General features: G+C 35.5%; 4 protein-coding genes, 1 non-coding gene and 1 pseudogene across 5 annotated transcripts; 5 read left to right on the top strand and 1 right to left on the bottom strand.

Moving 5' to 3' along the window:
* LOC106349092 (bifunctional enolase 2/transcriptional activator-like) lies at window positions 1–3,042 on the top strand. The gene is made up of 11 exons (XM_013788996.3): window positions 1–225; window positions 781–909; window positions 993–1,040; window positions 1,122–1,208; window positions 1,305–1,385; window positions 1,469–1,651; window positions 1,742–1,957; window positions 2,057–2,251; window positions 2,324–2,515; window positions 2,598–2,654; window positions 2,737–3,042. The coding sequence occupies exons 1-11, from the start codon at window positions 160–162 to the stop codon at window positions 2,815–2,817; spliced, it is 1,335 nt and encodes a 444-aa protein (XP_013644450.2). The 5' UTR covers window positions 1–159; the 3' UTR covers window positions 2,818–3,042.
* Window positions 3,043–3,479: 437 nt separating this feature from the next.
* TRNAL-UAA lies at window positions 3,480–3,562 on the top strand. Its single transcript has one exon. It is a non-coding gene; the product is annotated as a tRNA-Leu (tRNA).
* An 850-nt stretch (window positions 3,563–4,412) lies between these two features.
* Window positions 4,413–6,809, top strand: LOC125582920 (annotated as a pseudogene).
* A 226-nt stretch (window positions 6,810–7,035) lies between these two features.
* On the top strand, window positions 7,036–8,770 carry LOC106352316. The gene has a single exon (XM_013791968.3). It carries the CDS (start codon window positions 7,696–7,698, stop codon window positions 8,647–8,649), a length of 954 nt encoding a protein of 317 aa, XP_013647422.2. The 5' UTR covers window positions 7,036–7,695; the 3' UTR covers window positions 8,650–8,770.
* A 3,562-nt stretch (window positions 8,771–12,332) lies between these two features.
* On the top strand, window positions 12,333–14,248 carry LOC106352317 (ethylene-responsive transcription factor ERF024-like). Its single transcript, XM_013791970.3, has one exon. It carries the CDS (start codon window positions 13,306–13,308, stop codon window positions 13,867–13,869), a length of 564 nt encoding a protein of 187 aa, XP_013647424.2. The 5' UTR covers window positions 12,333–13,305; the 3' UTR covers window positions 13,870–14,248.
* Window positions 14,249–16,150: 1,902 nt separating this feature from the next.
* Window positions 16,151–19,488, bottom strand: BNAC03G20160D. Its single transcript, XM_013788997.3, has 3 exons — window positions 18,739–19,488; window positions 16,915–17,107; window positions 16,151–16,795 (listed from the first exon to the last, which is right to left on the bottom strand). Exons 1-3 carry the CDS (start codon window positions 19,318–19,320, stop codon window positions 16,362–16,364), a joined length of 1,209 nt encoding a protein of 402 aa, XP_013644451.1. The 5' UTR covers window positions 19,321–19,488; the 3' UTR covers window positions 16,151–16,361.
* Window positions 19,489–20,093: the final 605 nt, after the last annotated feature.

The following is a 20,093-nucleotide window of genomic DNA, read 5'->3' as shown; positions in this document are numbered from 1 at the left end:
ACCTACCTTATATCATCCAACGGTTCTTATCAAAACAATCCAACGGCTATCCCTCACTCTCTTCCTCTATAAAATCAAACCGAAGCACACACTTCATCATCATCGTTCACTTGAAACCCTCGAACTCATCGCCTATCATCTCCAGATCTCTACTCAACCATGGCCACTATCACCGTCGTTAAAGCTAGGCAGATCTTCGACAGCCGTGGTAATCCCACCGTCGAGGTTCGTTTCTTCTCTCACTCGCGATGCTTATTTGAGCTTAGGGTGAATGAGATTGTGATTTTGGAGACGATGATGAGTCATCGATCATGTTTATATGATTCTTGAGACGGATCTGTGTTTATCTCGGATTTACACAGGTCTGTATAGTACTGGAGTTGGTTATTTTTGGTTAAATTCGGTTATCATATTGTTGAATTCGGTTATCGTATGGTTAAAGTCGGTTGTCTTATGGATAAATTCGGTTATCTTATGGTTTATACGGGATTCTTATGGTTAAATTCGCTTGTTTATGGTTAATTGGGATTTCTTATGGTTAAATGAGGCTATCTTATGGTTAATTCGGGTTTATGGTTTAATTCAGTTATCTTATGGTTTAATTCGGTTATGTTATGATTAAATTCGGTTTTATTTTGCTGGTTTAACTCAATTGATTTTGTATAGTTTGTAATACATGGTTTTATATAATTTACAATGGACACTTATTCAAGTTAGGATAGATTTTAATCCATAGAGAAGAAGCTGATGGTTACTGGTGTTGATCTGATAATGGTTTAGGTCGATGTCCACACATCAAGTGGTGTCAAGGTTACAGCAGCGGTTCCGAGTGGAGCTTCCACTGGTATCTACGAGGCTCTTGAGCTTAGGGACGGTGGATCAGACTACCTTGGAAAGGGTGTCTCTAAGGTGAGACTGTGTTGTGTTATCCTTTTTTTGTGTTGAAGAAGTGTTTTCTTTTTGTCTGATTTGCTCTTTGTTGATGTCTATAGGCTGTTGGCAATGTGAACTCCATCATTGGTCCAGCTTTGATTGGAAAGGTGAATTTCGTTTTAATTGTGTTCTAGTGTTTTAGATCGTATCTTAAGTTGTTGTTTTTCTGACATTCATGTTTCTTGCAGGACCCAACTCAGCAGACTGCTATTGACAACTTCATGGTCCATGAACTTGATGGAACCCAGAACGAGTGGGGTTGGTGCAAGCAAAAGGTGATTCAAATGGAAATTCATGCTATGTGTTTTCATTTTAAGAATGAAAGAGGAGTCTGACCATCTTTTTTCTTCTCTGTTTTTATGTGTGTACAGCTTGGAGCCAATGCTATTCTTGCTGTGTCTCTAGCTGTCTGCAAAGCTGGGGCTGTTGTCAGTGGCATTCCTCTCTACAAGGTAGGATGGTCTTGCGTCTAACTTGGTTTTTATCTGGTACTGGATGTTCTAATCTTGTCCATTTGTGTGGTATTTGAGTGCAGCACATTGCCAATCTTGCTGGTAACCCTAAGATCGTGCTACCAGTTCCTGCGTTCAACGTTATCAACGGTGGATCACATGCCGGAAACAAGCTCGCCATGCAGGAGTTTATGATCCTCCCTGTTGGAGCTTCTTCTTTCAAAGAAGCCATGAAAATGGGTGTTGAAGTTTACCACAACTTGAAGGTACAAACCTCTAGTAGTCTTGGTATTTGCGATACCCTCATTAAAGATGCAAATTTTATGTGGGCTAACATGTTTTCTTATGTTTTCCAGTCTGTGATCAAGAAGAAGTATGGCCAGGATGCTACAAACGTCGGTGATGAAGGTGGCTTTGCACCAAACATTCAAGAAAACAAAGAAGGTCTTGAACTGCTTAAGACTGCTATCGAGAAGGCTGGATACACTGGCAAGGTTGTGATTGGAATGGATGTTGCCGCTTCTGAGTTCTACTCATCTGACAAAACTTACGACTTGAACTTCAAAGAAGAGGTTGAACTTCTTCTTTTTCCCTTAATTAATTGCTTTTCTATTTGCTAAATTTATTAAAAACTCAGGAACTATTCTCATCCTCTGTTTGTTACTCTGCAGAACAACAATGGTTCTCAGAAGATTTCTGGAGATGCTCTCAAGGACCTGTACAAGTCCTTCGTTGCTGAGTACCCAATTGTGTCCATTGAGGACCCATTTGACCAAGATGACTGGGAGCACTATGCTAAGATGACTGCCGAGTGTGGAGACAATGTTCAGATTGTCGGTGATGATTTGTTGGTCACCAACCCCAAGGTTTGTAACCTAACCAGATGTTATTTCCACTTTCTATCTCTATCTGTATTGCTTATCTCGTTCTTCTTCCAGAGAGTTGCGAAGGCAATCGCAGAAAAGTCTTGCAATGCTCTTCTCTTGAAGGTTAACCAAATCGGGTCAGTAACAGAGAGTATTGAGGCAGTGAAGATGTCAAAGAGAGCAGGATGGGGAGTGATGGCCAGTCACCGAAGTGGTGAAACTGAAGACACCTTCATTGCTGACTTATCCGTTGGCTTGTCTACTGTAAGTTTTACACCATTCAAATGCCAAGCAACACACTACCTTGCTGTCTGATTCTCATTTTGATTTCTCTCTCTCTTGACAGGGACAAATCAAGACTGGAGCTCCTTGCAGATCCGAGCGTCTTGCCAAGTACAACCAGGTTAGACATGATCTGTGTGTTTTAACAACAATCAGCTTTTCATTGACTAATCTGTTTGGTTGATTGTTGTAATCATGACCAGCTTTTGCGTATTGAGGAGGAGTTGGGATCAGAGGCAGTTTACGCTGGAGCCAACTTCCGCAAGCCTGTGGAGCCTTACTAGAAGAAGTGCAAAGCTTTTTTGAAGCAAAGTGGTCTTCTCTTGTGACGAGAAGAAGCAAGATGAGAGTTGTGTTTGGCCATTTTGCTTAAATAAAAAACATTACGCTTTTGTTTTTCCCTGCGTTTATGATTTGAACCCTTATTTTTGTAAGAGAAACCTGAGATAGCTTTTGTCTTTATGGACAACAGCAGCGTTCTTTTATAATCTAATTTCGGCTTTACTCAATTTATCGTGTGATTCTTGTGAATCACATGGGTCTGTCTTCTAACTAGTTACATGTGCTACAGCGTGTTTCAAGCACCTGTAGTAAAAATGGTTTCTTTAGAGTTATTAACTTTATATAATTGTTACTTTCTAAGGTCTAACGCACAGTGCAAGAAAAGATAATGTTTGCGTTAGATATTTTCTTTTCTATTAACTAGAGTTCAAATGTGTTACAAACTGTCAAGACCACTAGACACTGGTACCAACTTGAATCGAAGATCTTAAATTGTAACCAGAATCGTTTGTCCTCTCTGTTTTATCGTTCACTTTAGCGTTGAAACAAAGTTTTGTTTGGTTAAAAAAAGTAAGCAACTGAGGAATGGTTTGATTATCAAGTTTTGCTGTGGGATAAAATCTAACATTGCTTTATACCAACATATTCCTTCATTCCAATAAAAGCAGGTTTGCCCGAGTGGTTAAGGGGGAAGACTTAAGTTCTTCTGCACATAAGTGCGCGTGGGTTCGAACCCCACAGCCTGCACTATTTTTTTATTATGATATATCTCATTTAGGTTCTTGGCTTCTAACCTTTTTGCCATCTTGTAGGAATCTGAAAATCACCTCTTCAAAAGAACAAGGCTCTCTCACCTCTGGACCCAACTTGGGGTGCGCGTTCGGGTACCCATTCGGGTTCGGTTCGGATCTAATCGGGCTTCGGGTTTTCGGGTTTAAAGATTTCAGCTCCATTCGGGTATTTCTAAATTTCGGTTCGGGTTCGGTTCGGATCTTTGCGGATTCAGTTCGGGTTCGGATAACCCATTTAAATTATTTTAAAAAATTTAATATTCATTATATGCTTAAAATTTCTCAAAATCTATAAATCCAAATAATATATTACATATAAATTTGTATAATATATGTCAAAATACCTAAAATTAACATATAAATTGGTTTGATTTAAATATTTGGATAGAAAATCAATAGATATTTCAAGCATTTTGATGTTTTGAATATATTTTAGTCATTTTAAACATTTACTTTTGACTATTTATGTATATTTTCAAGTATTTTAGACAACTTTAAAGTATCTTATATATTTTGGATGTTTTTAATATATATTAAATCTAAAAATAAGTAATATATTTAGGTATATAAATCTATTTCGGTTACATTCGGGTACCCGAGATACTTCGGTTCGGGTCGGGTTCGGTTTCGGTTCCTTAGATATCAAAATTTTGAATCCGTTCGGATATTTAATTAATTTCGGTTCGGGTTTGGTACTACTTTTTCGGATCGGGTTCGGTTCGGTTCTTCGAATCCGGGTTTTTTGCCGAGCCCTAGACCCAAGGCTTGAACTGGTGAATTCGACAAATTCATATTCCAGCTAACAAAATGGCCGTTGGACGTCTTCCCCTAGGTCTTTGCATGATTCAGAAGCCTATCCTTCCATTAATGCAACCTCTAATGCAGCTAGGAAGGGAGTTCAGCCTCAATCTCGTGTTGCCAGCTCAGGAACTTTGCTAATCTCAGGATCTCTGTCAGATAGACAGATGCTTCTTACATGATTCAACATCTAAACAAAATATGCAAGCTCACTCTCTTCCTCAACGTGATCCTAGGGCTTCCCGGCTTCCAGCGAAATCTCAAAGTGACTCTGTACGGACCTTATCTTCAAGCAGCCAAAACACTAATACGCATGAACTACCGGATGCATCTCTTGTAATGTTGAAAAGTTTGACTCCAAGTCAAAAGCTGAAAATGCTCCAGGACAAGCGAACATGAGTGCTTTGATGGAAGCTGTCATGAAGAGTGGAATCCTTTCTAATAATTCAACTTGTGATGCAATCAAGGAGGAAAGTTTTCAAAATGAGGTCAGCCTAAGAGCACTGACCCCGTCAGCAGCCTCTAAGCTTAAGACTGTGCCCACCAACTGGTGTAACATCACCACAGACATCAAAAGAGAATAGTAAGGCCTCAGATCCTATATCTTCCCTCTTGAAATCCTTAGTTTCAAAGGGCTTGATATCTGCCATCTCTTGTACAATGTGCGGCTCCTTCCATATCACAGGACCATAGTTCTGATCATTCTACCAGTAGCTCTTTGTCTGTAACCGTGGTTCCATCAGATGCTCAGCCCTTAGTTTCGGTGAAGAAGGGTCCTTCCACTGCACCGGAGGTTGCACCAGTCGGAACAGCAAAATCGGAACCTGAAACCCTCATAGGGTTGAAGTTTAGGGCAGATAAAATCCGTGAGCTTCACCCTGCAGTGATTAGTAATCTCTTTGATGATCTTCCACATCTTTGCAACTCCTGTGGTGTTCGCCTTAAACAAAAGGAAGAGCTTGACAGACACATGGAGCTGCACGATAAGAAGCTTGAGTTAAGTGGCACAAACAGTAAATGTAGAGTTTGGTTTCCAAAGGCTGACGACTGGTTGTCCATACAGGTTGTTTGACCAAGAGTTCTTTGCCGAGCCTGGAAGTTGGGAAAGCAATCAAACAGGTAAGTTAGTTCTATAGTCAATCTCTAAAGCTCTCTGATCTCAAACTTAATTCAGTATTTATTTCACCTTACGTTTTCCTTACTCGTTTGGTTCCATTCTTCTAGGAAATTACTTGAGTAACCTCCATACGAAGGCCAAGAAACCTATCCTGGAGGAAGTGGTAGAATCACAGAGGGAACAGGTTCGTGAGTTCTCATGATACTAATTTTGTAGAATAGTGTCAAGCTTTGAGTTGGAGAAAAAAAAGATGTGCAGTATTTATTAAAAACTTCTCATGTATATATGCCTTTGCCTCTCTCCTTTTTTATTCTATACGAAATACAAAAGAGCAAAGAAGCCTTCCCAGTATTGCACATTCCATATTATATGCCTTTCTTTCATGTGTGACAAAGGAATGAGGACACTAGGATTTCTTATGAACAGAGATTTGTCAGGTTACGTATCATGAGCATCGGAAGCAACCCATGAGGCCAAATATGTACCTTTGCAATGATTTTATTCTCATGTCATTTTGGAGTTAGCAGTTGCCTTCATGACAACCATTTGCTTACTTGTAGAGTCGATAGGGAAAGAGGAAATTAAAATCAAACATTTAATTTGAGAAAGAGAGAAATGCAAAAGGTGTGTGAGAGTTAAATTGAGTATGTGGAGTGTTGTATGTAGGTGGGGTGAGAGAGCTAAAAAGAAGAGAGCGAAGCTCATTTCCTTCCTTTCGGGAAACCCACACCAATGTTCACGTGAATAAGAGCTGGTCAACATTTAATGTTGAATCGGATAGGCTTCCTTTTCAATTTCGTTGAGGATAAGCTAAGGGTTTTTTGATTATTCGTAAATTTAACTAGTCATTGCTTAATCAGATAGGTCCAGTGATGCAAGTCTTCCCCTCCCGTGTGTGTTCTTTTTTGTAAGATTGCATAATTGTCAATACTTTAGAAGACGTCACTTGGTAATATGTTTCTTAGATTTACGAATTTAAAAGACCAAACACACACGTCTTATTACAACAACTAACCTGTATAATTCCAGGTCAAACCATTATTCAATTTGTTTTTCTTGCAACAAGCTATTAATTAATTTATCATTTTGACAGCAACTATAAATTAACTTGTTTATGGGGATTAATAATTAAATAAATGTAGACTGAAAAAGAGCTATCAATGGTCCGTTCGTTGAGTTTTCATAAAGACGTTTGTATAACGACCCAAGAGAATTTTTTTTCTTTTACAATATGAATTTATAAATAAACTGAGCTGAAATAGAGAAAGCTATTTTTAGTATATCATTATGGTTGAAGGCTTGGAGCCGTGATTAGTTAATTTTAGGTTCAAACTTCAAACAATCAAATGTGTGTAGAAAATGCATACTCAAGGACGTTGGAATATAAATATATGAAAAAATCTTCTTCTTTTTTTATCAAAAAGATGAAAAAATATCTTAACAATAATATATACCATTCAAATCAATCTCTGTTGTTGGATTATACATGTTGATAAAATCAGGAATATCTTTTTTGATCAAAATTTCAGGATATAGCTAAATTTTATTAAATTATTACATGCTGATAATGCAAGGAACATGGTTACAAAACTATATAATTATATACCTCTTGATCTCTTGTCGTTGGCTTATTTTGTTTAATCCCATATGGCCATATCTAAGTTACATTTAATGATTCAATTTCTTTAAATTTCATCAACTAAAGTTTTAAAATAAATATTTTACAGACCAGATGAAACTCAAAAAGTCAGAAGGGAGAGACATGGACACACCTTCACATATGCTCGAATGAACACACATCCAAGACAACAAGAATAATTCATCTCTTTCTTTCTTCTCCATATCTTCTCTGCAACTCTTCCGTACCAAATCTTTAAAACTTCCTCAGTTTTTTCTATTTTTACATTTCTCCTGGAAGAATAACCTCTCTTTTAAAAGTTCCATTCACTCTGTCAAGTCTATGTTCTTCCACGTCGTCGCTAATCTCTAAAGACAGAATCTGTAAACTTTATCTTCTTTTCAAAACTTTGTCTCCCTCCTCAAGTTATTTCTTATCTCTCTTTAATCACACGTACAGCATCCATAACCCTTTTCAAAATCTTTCCTTAAAGTTTCCATCTTTCCAACTTTCTCAGAAAATTTGCTTTTATTTTCTTCCTCTCTTTCTCATCATCATGAGAGGTCTCGCGGCTTGTTACAGCGAACACGCCATTAAAGTATCAGACACGTACTGTTCAGGCCCTTCAAACCATACCTACATCTCTCCGACATTACCTCCTTCGATCCCCGACACGGTAACCACCACTTATACCTCCTCCGACAAACCCGTCTCTGTTTCGCTCACCTGGTCGGATAATCTTACCGTCGTGATCTCGACGCCGGCGAAGTCTTACTCCGTTTCGCTAAAGAAACCAAAAGGGTCGAGAAAGCTGACTTCTTCCTCCGGCTCACTCAACGCTGAGATCCTCTGGGATCTAACGGAGGCTGAGTACGATAACGGCGGTCCTGAACCGACGAGAGGATTCTCCGTGGCCGTCGTGGTAAATTCCGAGGTTGTCCTCCGAGTCGGTGACGTTGACCGGCGAGACACGTCGTCGTGGAGGGTCTCGAGGACGGAGAGATACTCCGGGAGTTGCTGGCTCTCGACAAAAGCTAAATTCTCCGACGCCGGGAGTAAACACGAGATTCAGATACAATGCGGCGGAGGAGGAGGAGGAGGTGGTGGCGGTGGAGGAGAGGAAGGGTATTTATGGAAACAGAAAAGTCCTGAAACGATGTCGGTTTGGGTGGATAAGAGGAAAGTGTTTCAGGTGAAGAAGCTCAAATGGAACTTCAGAGGGAACCAAACGATGTTCTTCGACGGTATGCTCATCGACATGATGTGGGACTTGCACGACTGGTTCTTCAAAGAAACGGCGTCGTCTTCTTCGACTGGTTCTAAAACGACGTCGTCTTCGTCCTCTTCTTCCTCCTCGTCTTCTCCTCCGTGTGCAGTGTTTATGTTCAGGAGGAGGAGTGGATTGGACAGCAGGTTGTGGCTAGAGGAAGATGAAGAAGAGAACAAGAAGATTGGGTTAAGAGTAGTCAAACATTCGTTCTCTCTTGTCATGTGTGTTTCTAAAAAGTAAAAAAAAAAAAAATTACTGATGCATTGATTTTTTAACCCTTTGTTATATGGATGGTTTTGACATTAACATAACTCCTCGTTGTCTGATTTTAATATATAAAGTTTTCATGATATTTGAAGTAGATGTTCTTGTTTAACATCTGCATTGACTCTCAATTGTTAATTACATTACATATAAGATCATATGGTCTCAAATTATCAAAAACTTACACGTTTAGATCATCCGACTCTTAATCTGTAATTGTTTCAAGTTCTATAAATCTCTGGAACAACCATGTGTAGAACTATTGATAAATTGAGCTATTGATAATGATCAAAATTTATCTTTTTAATGGTTAAAAACTTATTGAGAGGTTCGCCAATGGTGATAATCTTTCTTATTATCAAACGCCATGTATTATTTATTTTCAAGTTTCGATGAGAGTATGATTCCAAAATTTTGAACAGTAAATTTAATCATGGATCACGTGTCTTTAGACCCGGTTTAAAACCAACAATCATTTGTCCGTTTTTTACTAGTCGTGTGGTTTCTGTTTGACGTGAAACACCAGATAATTCACCTACCTTTCGTCCGTCGTGTACACTTTTAATTTTGACCATTTGCTTTCTCGCATGCATGTCCAAAGGTACGAAGATAAGCATAAAGACCCTTTTTAAATTAAGATCCAAGTCGAAAGCCAGCTCCTAGCTCTTGTGACGAACAAAAAATCAACCAAGTGACAACCCCACAAGTTTATGAGCGCTAGGAACTCCCTCACAAAGTCACAAGTTCACTTTGAATGCAGCATGTAGATCCCACCCCAAAAATGATAAATCCTCTCCAGACAGCTATTAGATTTAAGTCCTCATTTTTTTTACGTTGTCTGTGTTTATTTGGGGAAGTTTCACGAGGACTCATCTGTCATGAATTTTTCCATTTCTTTTCACGGGATTTATGTAACAGTCCTCTTCTCTTTTCTTTATTAAAAGAAAGAAAAAAAGGAGAAAGGAACTATCTACTTAAAGAATTGTCACAATCTATGGCTGGGTTTGATAGCGTGGAAGTTTGCCTTCACTATCACGTAATCAAAACTGAATTTATATTCTAAACCGTACGTGGTAGACGAATTATGCATCAAATAAATGTATGTAACCTTATTTATCAGCCTAAAAAGGCAGATATGAAAAATGTAATGAAGATAGAGTCCAAAAGAATTTGATGATTCTTAAAAATACCACTCAAAAATAATGTGATGAGTCGCGCGCAGTTTTCTTTCAATGGACTACTCATTAGTCTCACATAACTATCAGATCTAATTTCTGTTCCAAGATCTCAAAGTCAAATTTTGCAAATGTTCACTGTTTTCTAGAAATTTTCATCTGACTAAAACTAGATTAAAAAATGTAAATACTGATCGGCAATTATTAGGTAGGGTGATTAAAGAGACTGTTATGGAACTCCAGATATTAGAAGAGGTTGACGAAAATTGTTGGGCTTACAACTTTGGAGCCCAAACTGCAATATGTTTGCTACAGGCCTACAAGTAGCCGACATGTTAAGACTTGCTACACAACACGCTTACCTGTCATGCTTTACACATTTCAATGCAATAAGAAATTCACTCTTTCTATTGGAACTAAAATTTTCCTCAGTAATCTACTTTTTACTGATCTGTTAAGATACAATACATTTAAAATGTGTACATTCAAGAAAAAAATATCCGAACTTCTACCAAAATTGTATAGTAGAAGTTGTACTATCATCATATTGAGCTACTTGCAAACTTGTTGGAGTCCTTTGACATTGCCACTATTTTTATGCCGAAAGGATTTACCGACTGCTTCCAGAATACACGCTACCTTTAAGAGTATATATAGCATGAGACTAAGATCAAAAGAAAAGGTTTACAAAACAATTTGACTTTGTTGAACAAACATTAAGCTAGTCCTCGATCATTCCATTTACAAAGTAGTATAATCATTCCCAATGTTTTCAACAAAATATCATAGCTAGAGAACATATTTAGACACCATATAATTCACTTAGAAGATGTCTATACATGTATCATTAGTTTTAGTTACTTTCTAAATACATTATCATATAAAGAGATACTTCAATACATCTTAATTAGCAAAAGAAGAGATACTTCAATACATTAACATTCAATGTCTAATGAATTTATTCTTGGTTCCATATATAAAGTCTCTACTAGTTAAATTACTCTACACGAACATTTGAGCCAAATACCATAAGGTTCATAAGCCGTAGGATTACTCTACTATATAGGAATCAGATTACATATATGTATATTTGGTGTTATTATCCTAATACACTAAAACTTACTCGGACCAATAGTAGTCAAGGCCTAGTTATTAACTAACTTCATTAGAAATGTTAAGTTTGCCATTTGCAAAAATATCACCGAAATCATCATTCAACCTCTCAACTCAGACAGTATCATTTGTGTTTCAAAAAAAAAAACCTCTCAACTCAGATATCATAAATTTCCACAGATATTTGACAGCCTTGATCAAGTGCCTATCGGCACACACACCAACAGTACATCGTTGAGAAATCTGATTTAGGGTATGAATGCGAAGCATAACTAATTCAGTATGAACGCAGAAAAAATTGACATGCAGAAGGGACTGCATATATTATCCATTCAATTATGAAAATGCAGAAGTTTAAAAAAAAAATAAACTATGAAAATGCAGAACTAAAAATAAATAGTAAAATATATATAAACTGCATGCAGAAGCTTTTTTGTATGTCAATTGTTTGGTTCTGTGAATAAGAGGGGATATGTGTCTAGCGATGAGCAGAGGCTACATGGGTTTCTTTTTTTTTTTTTAAATACACAAAATTGTCTATAAATTAAATACAGTCCTATTCTTTATATTCATAATTTAAGAAATCTCCCTAACAAGTAAGTTTTTGTAATTTTTGTACTTTTTCGTTTTTAACTTTTTATATATAATAACTATTCCAAATTGGATTTTTTATAATATATTGAAGTGATATTTTTATCTTGTGATTAATTGTTTCAAATATATTTTCCAGGTTTCTCATATATCAACATGCATTAAAAATTAGAAATCTAGGTAAATTTTAATTTTTTTTCTTCGATGAGTTATGAACATATTATTATCTTTAAAACATTAGAATTTATATTCAATAATATGAGTCGAATATTTACTAATCTCTACAAATATATTATGACACATACATGCTTTTTATTTTCTAATTAATTAATTTTTATTTTATGTAAATTAGTTTATAAAATCATGCATGTAATTAATAATCATCTAATATTTACATATATTTATAAATTAAAATATTTTTATAACCAATTAATAGTTTTAGACAATGAAATAGTAAATATATATTTTCATGCTTTTATATATATATATATATATATATATATATATATATTAAAATATATGCAGTTTTTTTATAAACACTTATATATATATATATATATTCAATTTACATATTCATAACTTTTATATAAAAAAAGTTAATGTTTTCAATTTTATTATATATTGTAACTGATATACCTTTTATATAATGTAAATTTTTTCTTTGTGTTTACTAAAATAAAAAAAGACTATTGATAAAAATATTGTTTCCCTTTATTTTGGATATTTAATTTACAAAAAAAATTTTAACATTTGGTCAAATATGTTTAATTCGATAAATTAGTTTACCCAGTTAGATCTGCAATTGTTATGCATGATCTACTGCATTTATTTTATTTATCTGTATTTTATGTTTGATTTGCATTTTAGAAGCCTTAATTAGGTGAAAATTTTAATTAATATATATATATATATATGGAGCTGATGCGGACATATCCCACGGTATATCGAGACGTGAAATTGATTTCTTACCCTAATGGATTTGACAAGTTTTGTTGAGATTAATAAAGAAAGTCTATTACAATATAATAATGTTTAGTGGATCGGAGTGAGTGATAAAGCCTTAATTAAATAAATTGACCTAAAAAGCGATGCACTCACTAAGTTGTTTCTTAGCATTTCTAAAACACTCTAAGATGTGATTACTATATAAGTATTCCTCCCCAAGTCAACTATATATTCATTTCTATTCTGGAATAACCATTCACCCCCAAAGTACGCAATATATATTATATATTTATAGGGTGAATAACATATATTATATATATATGTGTGTGAGTAATTCTGCCACATTGAAGCGTCATTTACCTAGTTTTATTTCAAGCAAAAGTAAGTAGTCCAACTTCTAATTAAAGTGTTTATAAAATAAAGTGATGTCAAGATCATGAATGACATTTATATATTTTATGTATTAATTCATGAACCTGAGATAACGAAAACTACCACTTTAAATAGAAACGGGCATATACATCTGCGACTTATTTGACCACCACCTAAAAACGCGATTTTACAACCAGATAAGCAATTAAAAGTATGTCTTTACAGCTTTAACTTCATCATCAAAGAGCTGTGATCACTCCCTTCCAAACCCTAATCTCTTCATCCATAACTGGTTTGCACTTTGTTCACTCTCTTCTCTTCACTACTTCACTCTACTAACTTAACTCCCCCATAAAATGGCTTCGATCTCATCCTCTCCTTCATCAAACTCATCACCCATCCCTCCTCAAACCTCTAATTCTCATTATCAATATATATGCCAGGAACCTCCAAAGAAAATGGTGGCCGCCACTCTTTGTACAAGGGAGTGAGACAACGAAAGAACTCAGACAAATGGGTGTCCGAGATACGTGAGCCGAGAACACCTAACCGTATCTGGTTAGGAACATTCTCGACCCCGGAGATGGCGGCAATAGCCTATGATGTGGCTGCTCAAGCACTCAAAGGAACTCAAACTGAACTCAACTTTCCAAACTCAGCTTCATCTTTCCCTGTCCCAGCCTCCATGTCTCCAGGAGACATCCAAGCCGCAGCCGCTTCAGCCGCCGCTGCTTTTGGTGCTGCTAGGGATGCGATTGTCATGGCCAATAACAACAGCGCAACAAGCAGTGTGGAACGGAGTAACGTGATGATGATGAATGGTAGTTATGAGGATACATATGGATTCATGGACGAGGATTTCATATTTGACATGCCTAATATGCTCATGAACATGGCTGAAGGAATGCTTCTCAGCCCGCCTCGTCAACCTACCTTTGATGCTGCTTCCGACGGTTATGGTTACACAGGGGCAGACGATTACTTGTGGAGTTTTCCTTGATAACTAAACTAATCAACCATATTATATATATATATATATAAGTATGTGAGTGTGTACATGTTTATATATATTATCTATATGTATGTACGAAATAAGGAAACGGTGTCCAGTGATGCATTGCATTGCATGCACGGTTAGGCCCCGTTAAGACGGTCAGATAAGGTCGTACTGTATTAAAGTTTTTGCCTTAAGATTATTGTCTTACAATCTAGTCATGATGTAAATCAATTCCAAATGTTATCGCAGTCAATGCCTTGAGTGATACTACTTTGTTTAGTTTACAGATGGATAATTTTTTCATAAGGCTTGGCATCAAACAATTGTTGAAATAACTGATGTTTGTAATATATACTTCCTATAATCCAAAGCTAATTTGACAGAAGTATGAAAACAATTTGCACCGTGAACCCATTTCGAGTGTGCTTGTGAAAGTGAATGGAAAAAAAATTCACGTAATGGTCACCAATGCTATGGAATGATTCTAGTTGCAACATATATATAATGGACCACCACATCATATCTCTTCATGGTAATTCAAATTTCGATATAGTTTGAATTTTGGCCTAGAAAATTTTGGTGAAAATATAATTTTTTGAACCGTTTTATTATTTATTTTTGTTACCTAAGTAACTTGCAGAATGAACTTGAGCATTGCATATCTTATATATATATAGCCCAACAAACAGATAAAGAAAATATTTGCAAATAATACTCGAGGTCGACGATACATAGCTAGTTAGAAGAATGAAAAGATGCTAAATGGGTTTGGTGAGGATAGCACACAAGTTGATTGTGGATAGGAGTCATAATCGAATCATAACCTTGCTGATTTTGTATATGTAGTTTTCTTTCTACATTAATTAATGTTTTTAATAAAAGTCTTTTCGAGACAAAGATGTGTTAAGTCTAACCTTATATTGACCAGTTAAAATTTATCCATTCCACATTTTTATATTTTTTTATTAAATAAAGACTTAGAAACCTTCAATGAAAATATCTAACATGGGTATTTTATAATAAAAAATTGAAAATAATCAAACCTAAAGAAAAAAAAGAGAAGGAAGTTCCAAATTAACAGTTTTGAAGAACTTCGTTGGAAACTCAGGGTACACTTGTAATTTTGTGATTGAATTAATTATATTTTCAGATTAAAATTTAGTTAAACAATTAATTTATATTTAAAATTTTAGTTAAAAAATTAATTTATATTAAAATATTAATATTTTTTTTTTGTTTAAGAACTTTTAAAAGTTTTTAACCATTGTGGCTGCTCTTACGTAGTAACATTTTGGTATTTGACCTAATATAAATCTGGAAGACTCCGAAGTAGTAAATTTAATAAAATCGGAAAGCAAACGGAAATACTTTAGTTATACTACCAAAAGAATTGATAATATTTTCTTAGTTAAGTACTACTTTTTTTTCTTTTTTTTGCATACTGCTGCTAGAATCGAATTCCTAAAGTTTTGAATTTGTTTTCGTGCACTGGAGAAGCTTGTCAACTATACAAAACAAAAAAGTTTCTAAAACAAAAATAACTTCTTTAACTTAACACTTGACAAAATTATAACACTTTTATATGTATGGAAGAAATTGATGCATACACATGCACATGTACGAAAAGTCTAAATATATTTCAACTATATGGGCCTTTTGAAATTTAACAACAATCCAAGTAGCCCACAAGAAAAATGATGAACAATGGATATTTAAGTCTTGTTGGTTAGAAATGAATGAATGAATTCAGAGGTTGGTACTTCTTTTACTTCTTCTGTTCATTAGCTTCTCCTCCCACCAAGATGTTAACCGTACGTACTTTGAACCTCTGAAGCTTTACGATGGCCTCCTCGACTAGACTGCCCTCTCGAGAGCGCGTCATGTGATTATTAACGCGCATGTCAAGCTTAGAACGCTCGTGATCTTGAATCATCCCTTGAATCTCTTCACGACAACTTGTCTGGTCTGTAGGATTAGAGAACGGTGTTTTGTTGCTTATTAATACGTTTGTGAAAATAGAAAATGTGACAAATAACAATTTTGAAAGCAGTAGAAGGGAAATGTCAAAATTAATCGGTGTTTTATTCAGGAATTGATATGTGTATTCAGCTTGTAAGGCTCAAGGCATGATTTAAATAAGGAAGAATACGAATTAAACGACCGAGTCTTCTTCCACAGACTTAGCAAAAAAACAAAGGAAATATCAAACATAGTTACTAATTCGAGACGTTGAACTTTGTAAATAAAAAAATGTTTTGACTACCAAATAAAAAATAAAATGAAGTTTTCCCAAGAAAACATTCATTGAAAGATTTGTACAAGAGAATATACATATGGTTGACCAAGAATATTAACATTGTGACACTTTTTGGAAGCGTTCTAAGCAACAAGAAATGAAGAAAATCTAGGACTCTAGCGTTATGGATGTTAATATAGGTTAACCAAGTCAAAGATATCTAGAAATCTAGTAACTTTCCTTTCTCTAATAAAATTCATTATTTGTTCATGAAGGAGGAGACAAGTTCGTGGGAAAATTCATCAATCAAGAAGATGAAGATAGAGAGCTCGATTTCCGACACAGCCTCCTCCACTTCTCCACCGTGTCTTGTCCATTCTCCGGCCTCCCCTCTTATATCTTTCTGCACCACCGTCTCCGCGGCTTCCTCCGCACCCATTCCTAGCCTCCATGCATTCATCATCCTCCACTTCTTCCTCCTCTCCTCTTCCGCCCATCCGCTCTCTCGTGCCATGGCTTCATCCACGTCCTCATATTCTTCAGCCAAATCATAAACCCTCATGTTATCGTCTTCCACGCTCTCCTCATTCTCTTCTTCTTGTTCTTCTGACATCTTCCCTTCGAGGTCTACTGGGTCCATCCCTGCCAACTTCTCGAATCTACAAAGCTTCTTGAGTAGCCGCCTTTTCGTCCCTATTTAGTCAAAACATAAAACGATTTCAAAACCTTTACAAAAAGACTCGGGGACCAATGATAAGTTATGTTTCCATTTCCTTTGGCCCATGTGATGTGACGAAAGATTGGTTACTCACGTTGTACAACTTCAAAGCTGCACGAGAGGAGATTGAGATGGTCAGGCACCTCTCGTTGGTGGTGGTCCTCTTCTTTCTCAAGAGGGTCAAGTACAGAAACAGGGCTACATTGTTCCTTGTCTTCCTCTTCTTTATCTTCTTCGTCTTGTCCTCTCACTTTCTCTAAGCTCTCTGTCTCATCGCTATCTTCATCCTGTTACAACTCATGTAAAAACACTTTCTGTTTGTCTCTTACTATATCTGGATTTGGATCAACTAAATTTAGCTATTCAAGTTTATATCCATAAAGGTTGTATTTATCTAGATTCATTACTACTCAATTACTTATTTTAACTTCTTACCATGCATTTTCTTTATACTACTACAACCACAAATATTGAAATAGGGTAACTTTTAAAAATTTTGTGTGACATATATTTCCCTAAAAGGATTGCAACTTTTTACAAAACCTTGATACTGACTTTTTCTACGACTAGCTAACACAAGTTTTGGTTCACATTTAAGACTTAAACCTACTGAATTAAATGGTAGAAAATGTGTTTTGGGTAACTTGCCAGAGAAGCCGCAGCGGTAAGTTTCTTCCCACATTTCTCATTAATTTAATTAATTATTTAAAAACTAAAAAAAGTAGAAAGACTTGAGAAGAATGGGAAGAGTTCAACACCTTAGAGTATGTTTATCCCTAAGAAACCCATTTAAATGGATTTCTTAGGTTTTTTTTGTCTAAAAAAAAATTAAAAAGTAAACCAATCGCGGACCGCCACGAGTCAGTGGGGCATGCGAACAGTATAAAAAACTCACTAAAATCGGTTCTTAATTAGTAGTTTTTGTAACCGATCCTTAAAGGTTTTGTGGGGACCCACGCACTAAAAACTTCACTAAAGATCCCGGATAAACATGCTCTTAGTTGTCACTTAGTGTATGGTTCATTTTACGTTTTTCATTAATTTTAATCACACAGAAAACTAATATTAATATTAAATTGACCAGGTACTCTATTGAATTACTACATCACTAATGATGCTCTAATTGGTTAGAAAACTTTGTAGTTGAACTAAGTGAGATGCAACAATCATTGGGGAAAGACAAATGACATAAACACCCCCACCACATCAAGACTCTGCGACAGGTGAACAATCAAGGACATGGGCGTATCAAACAGGCAATTTTCATTATAAAGTGAATGGTAATTTATGACTCATATATGTTAACATATTTACCGTACTCCTGAAGAATTTACATGAATCAGTCATCTCAAACAGGCAATTTTCAGCCAGCCATGTGTGTCTCTGCTCTAGTCAGGTGTTTTATCAGTTTTTCTATAGAATGTCTTTAACTTTTTTTTTTCTCTATCACTGAATGGTAATTTATGACTCATGTATATTAACTACCAGTGGATTTATTTAGGACATAAATGAAACACCTGAAAATTCAAATATAAAGTTGTTAAATATTTCAAACTAAGAAAATATGGCATTTTTGGAATTTACCACTACATTTACAAATTTGAAATGTTATGGTTTATAATTTTGGATTTTAGATTGTAATTTGGAGTTTATGGTTTAAATTTATGATTATCTTGATGATTGATAATAATTAAGACTATTTTCGTAATTATTTGGAATTTACTATTACACTTATAAATTTGAAATGTTATGGTTTAGGGTTAATAATATTTTTAGAGTATAATTTGGAGTTTATGGCGTAAGTTTAGGATTATTTGGCAATCTGATATAAAATTAATACTATTTGTTTAACTGTCCTATAAAATTTTCGAACTTTTCCTGTATAACGATGATTAGCAGGTGATAGATTGAGAGAAACCTCTGTACTACGTCGTGCCGGAGAAGTAGCCGTCGACGTGAACTGTGGAGTCTGTTGAGCGGAAGTAGAAGGAGTTGCATGGAGAACGAAATGAAAAGGGCTCTCACAAAAGCACTTATCAGCGTTATCCGAACGCGGTTTTGCTTTACGGTTAGTCAACCGCTTCAAAACGGACCCGAACAACCCAAACGCGTTTCCTCTGTTCCGAGCTGTGTTGTTAGTCTTGTTAGCCTTCTCTGACTGTTGCTTCTGTATCCTCGTCGCCGCTTCTAGTAGAATTTCGGCGGTTCTCGCAGGAATACGAAGGAAAACTCCACTGTCACTAGACTCCTCCTTCGGCGGCGACCGGAGTTCAAAGAGAGGAGATTTATTAGTATGATGAGTTGCCAAGAAACAAGAGCTCTCGCCGCATGTGAATAAACCAGGAGGTAGAACGGCTGCGTTTTGGGGCTTTAGTTTCTTGACACGCAAATCGGAGTAACCCATCTGTGATCGAAGGTCGGCTATGTAATGGTTGAGATGAAAAGGTTCTTGGTCATCTTCAAGAAGCTCACGTAAGTACTTCTTCTTCTCAGCAGCCATGGAGATAAAATTTAATTTAAACTTTTATTTGTTCTCTCTCTCTATCTCTACCTATGTGGAATTCAGAATCACGTAATAAAAGGTTATCTTTCTCTCAGTGAATGGTGAGAGGAACAGTTATAGACAAAGGGTATGACATGGGATAAAGAGTCAATGCTTGGATTTGGTTATTTCCTAGCATCTTGAAAAATAAAATAAAGTATTCTTCTTAATATTTCATCAAAACATCCCAAACCAAACATTGGTTTTATGGTTACAAAAATAATCCGGAAAGAAGAAACTAGATTTAAGCTAGACTAAAAAATTCATAATCGTATGTGATCCAAATGTTACAGGAAGAATTAAAGTGTATAGTGGAAACATTATTCATCAATATATAGATAGTTGATAATCATATCTAAATGATTACAGATCATATGATGATGTATTTGAGATTTGACCAGTGCTAAAAAAAACTCGATTTAAACAGGTTTTTGGAGAAATCCTAGACCAAAACAAAACGGTTTTGGTTTCTCTTCATATTGAGTTATAATTGACATGTCTTTGTGTAAAGGAAGTTGTGTTGTAAAAAATGTGCAGTTGACATCTTATATATTAAAACAGAAATCACAACATCTATTCATATGTGATTTTTTTAAAAATGGACATTCATTAGAAATCACTTATCATTCATTTATTACTAATAATATGGATTAATAATATATCATTCCTAATATAACATCGACTCCTAAAAATCTGGATTGGTTAACAAACTCACCTTGATTCATGTGTAA

This window comes from Brassica napus, chromosome C3 (assembly GCF_020379485.1).
Source record: "Brassica napus cultivar Da-Ae chromosome C3, Da-Ae, whole genome shotgun sequence".
Classification (NCBI taxonomy): Eukaryota; Viridiplantae; Streptophyta; class Magnoliopsida; order Brassicales; family Brassicaceae; genus Brassica; species Brassica napus.
This window is presented reverse-complemented; position numbering and strand designations above follow the sequence as displayed.

Coding starts and splice junctions, on each gene's coding strand:
- LOC106349092 (XM_013788996.3), top strand. CDS start 160: ATGGCCACTATCACCGTCGTTAAAGCTAGGCAGATCTTCGACAGCCGT. Junction 1,209..1,304: donor GGGGTTGGTGCAAGCAAAAG/GTGATTCAAATG, acceptor ATGTGTGTACAG/CTTGGAGCCAATGCTATTCT. Junction 2,655..2,736: donor GTCTTGCCAAGTACAACCAG/GTTAGACATGAT, acceptor AATCATGACCAG/CTTTTGCGTATTGAGGAGGA.
- BNAC03G20160D (XM_013788997.3), bottom strand. CDS start 19,320: ATGGCTGCTGAGAAGAAGAAGTACTTACGTGAGCTTCTTGAAGATGAC. Junction 17,108..18,738: donor CGGCACGACGTAGTACAGAG/GTTTCTCTCAAT, acceptor GAGTTGTAACAG/GATGAAGATAGCGATGAGAC. Junction 16,796..16,914: donor CAGCTTTGAAGTTGTACAAC/GTGAGTAACCAA, acceptor TTGACTAAATAG/GGACGAAAAGGCGGCTACTC.
- LOC106352316 (XM_013791968.3), top strand. CDS start 7,696: ATGAGAGGTCTCGCGGCTTGTTACAGCGAACACGCCATTAAAGTATCA.
- LOC106352317 (XM_013791970.3), top strand. CDS start 13,306: ATGCCAGGAACCTCCAAAGAAAATGGTGGCCGCCACTCTTTGTACAAG.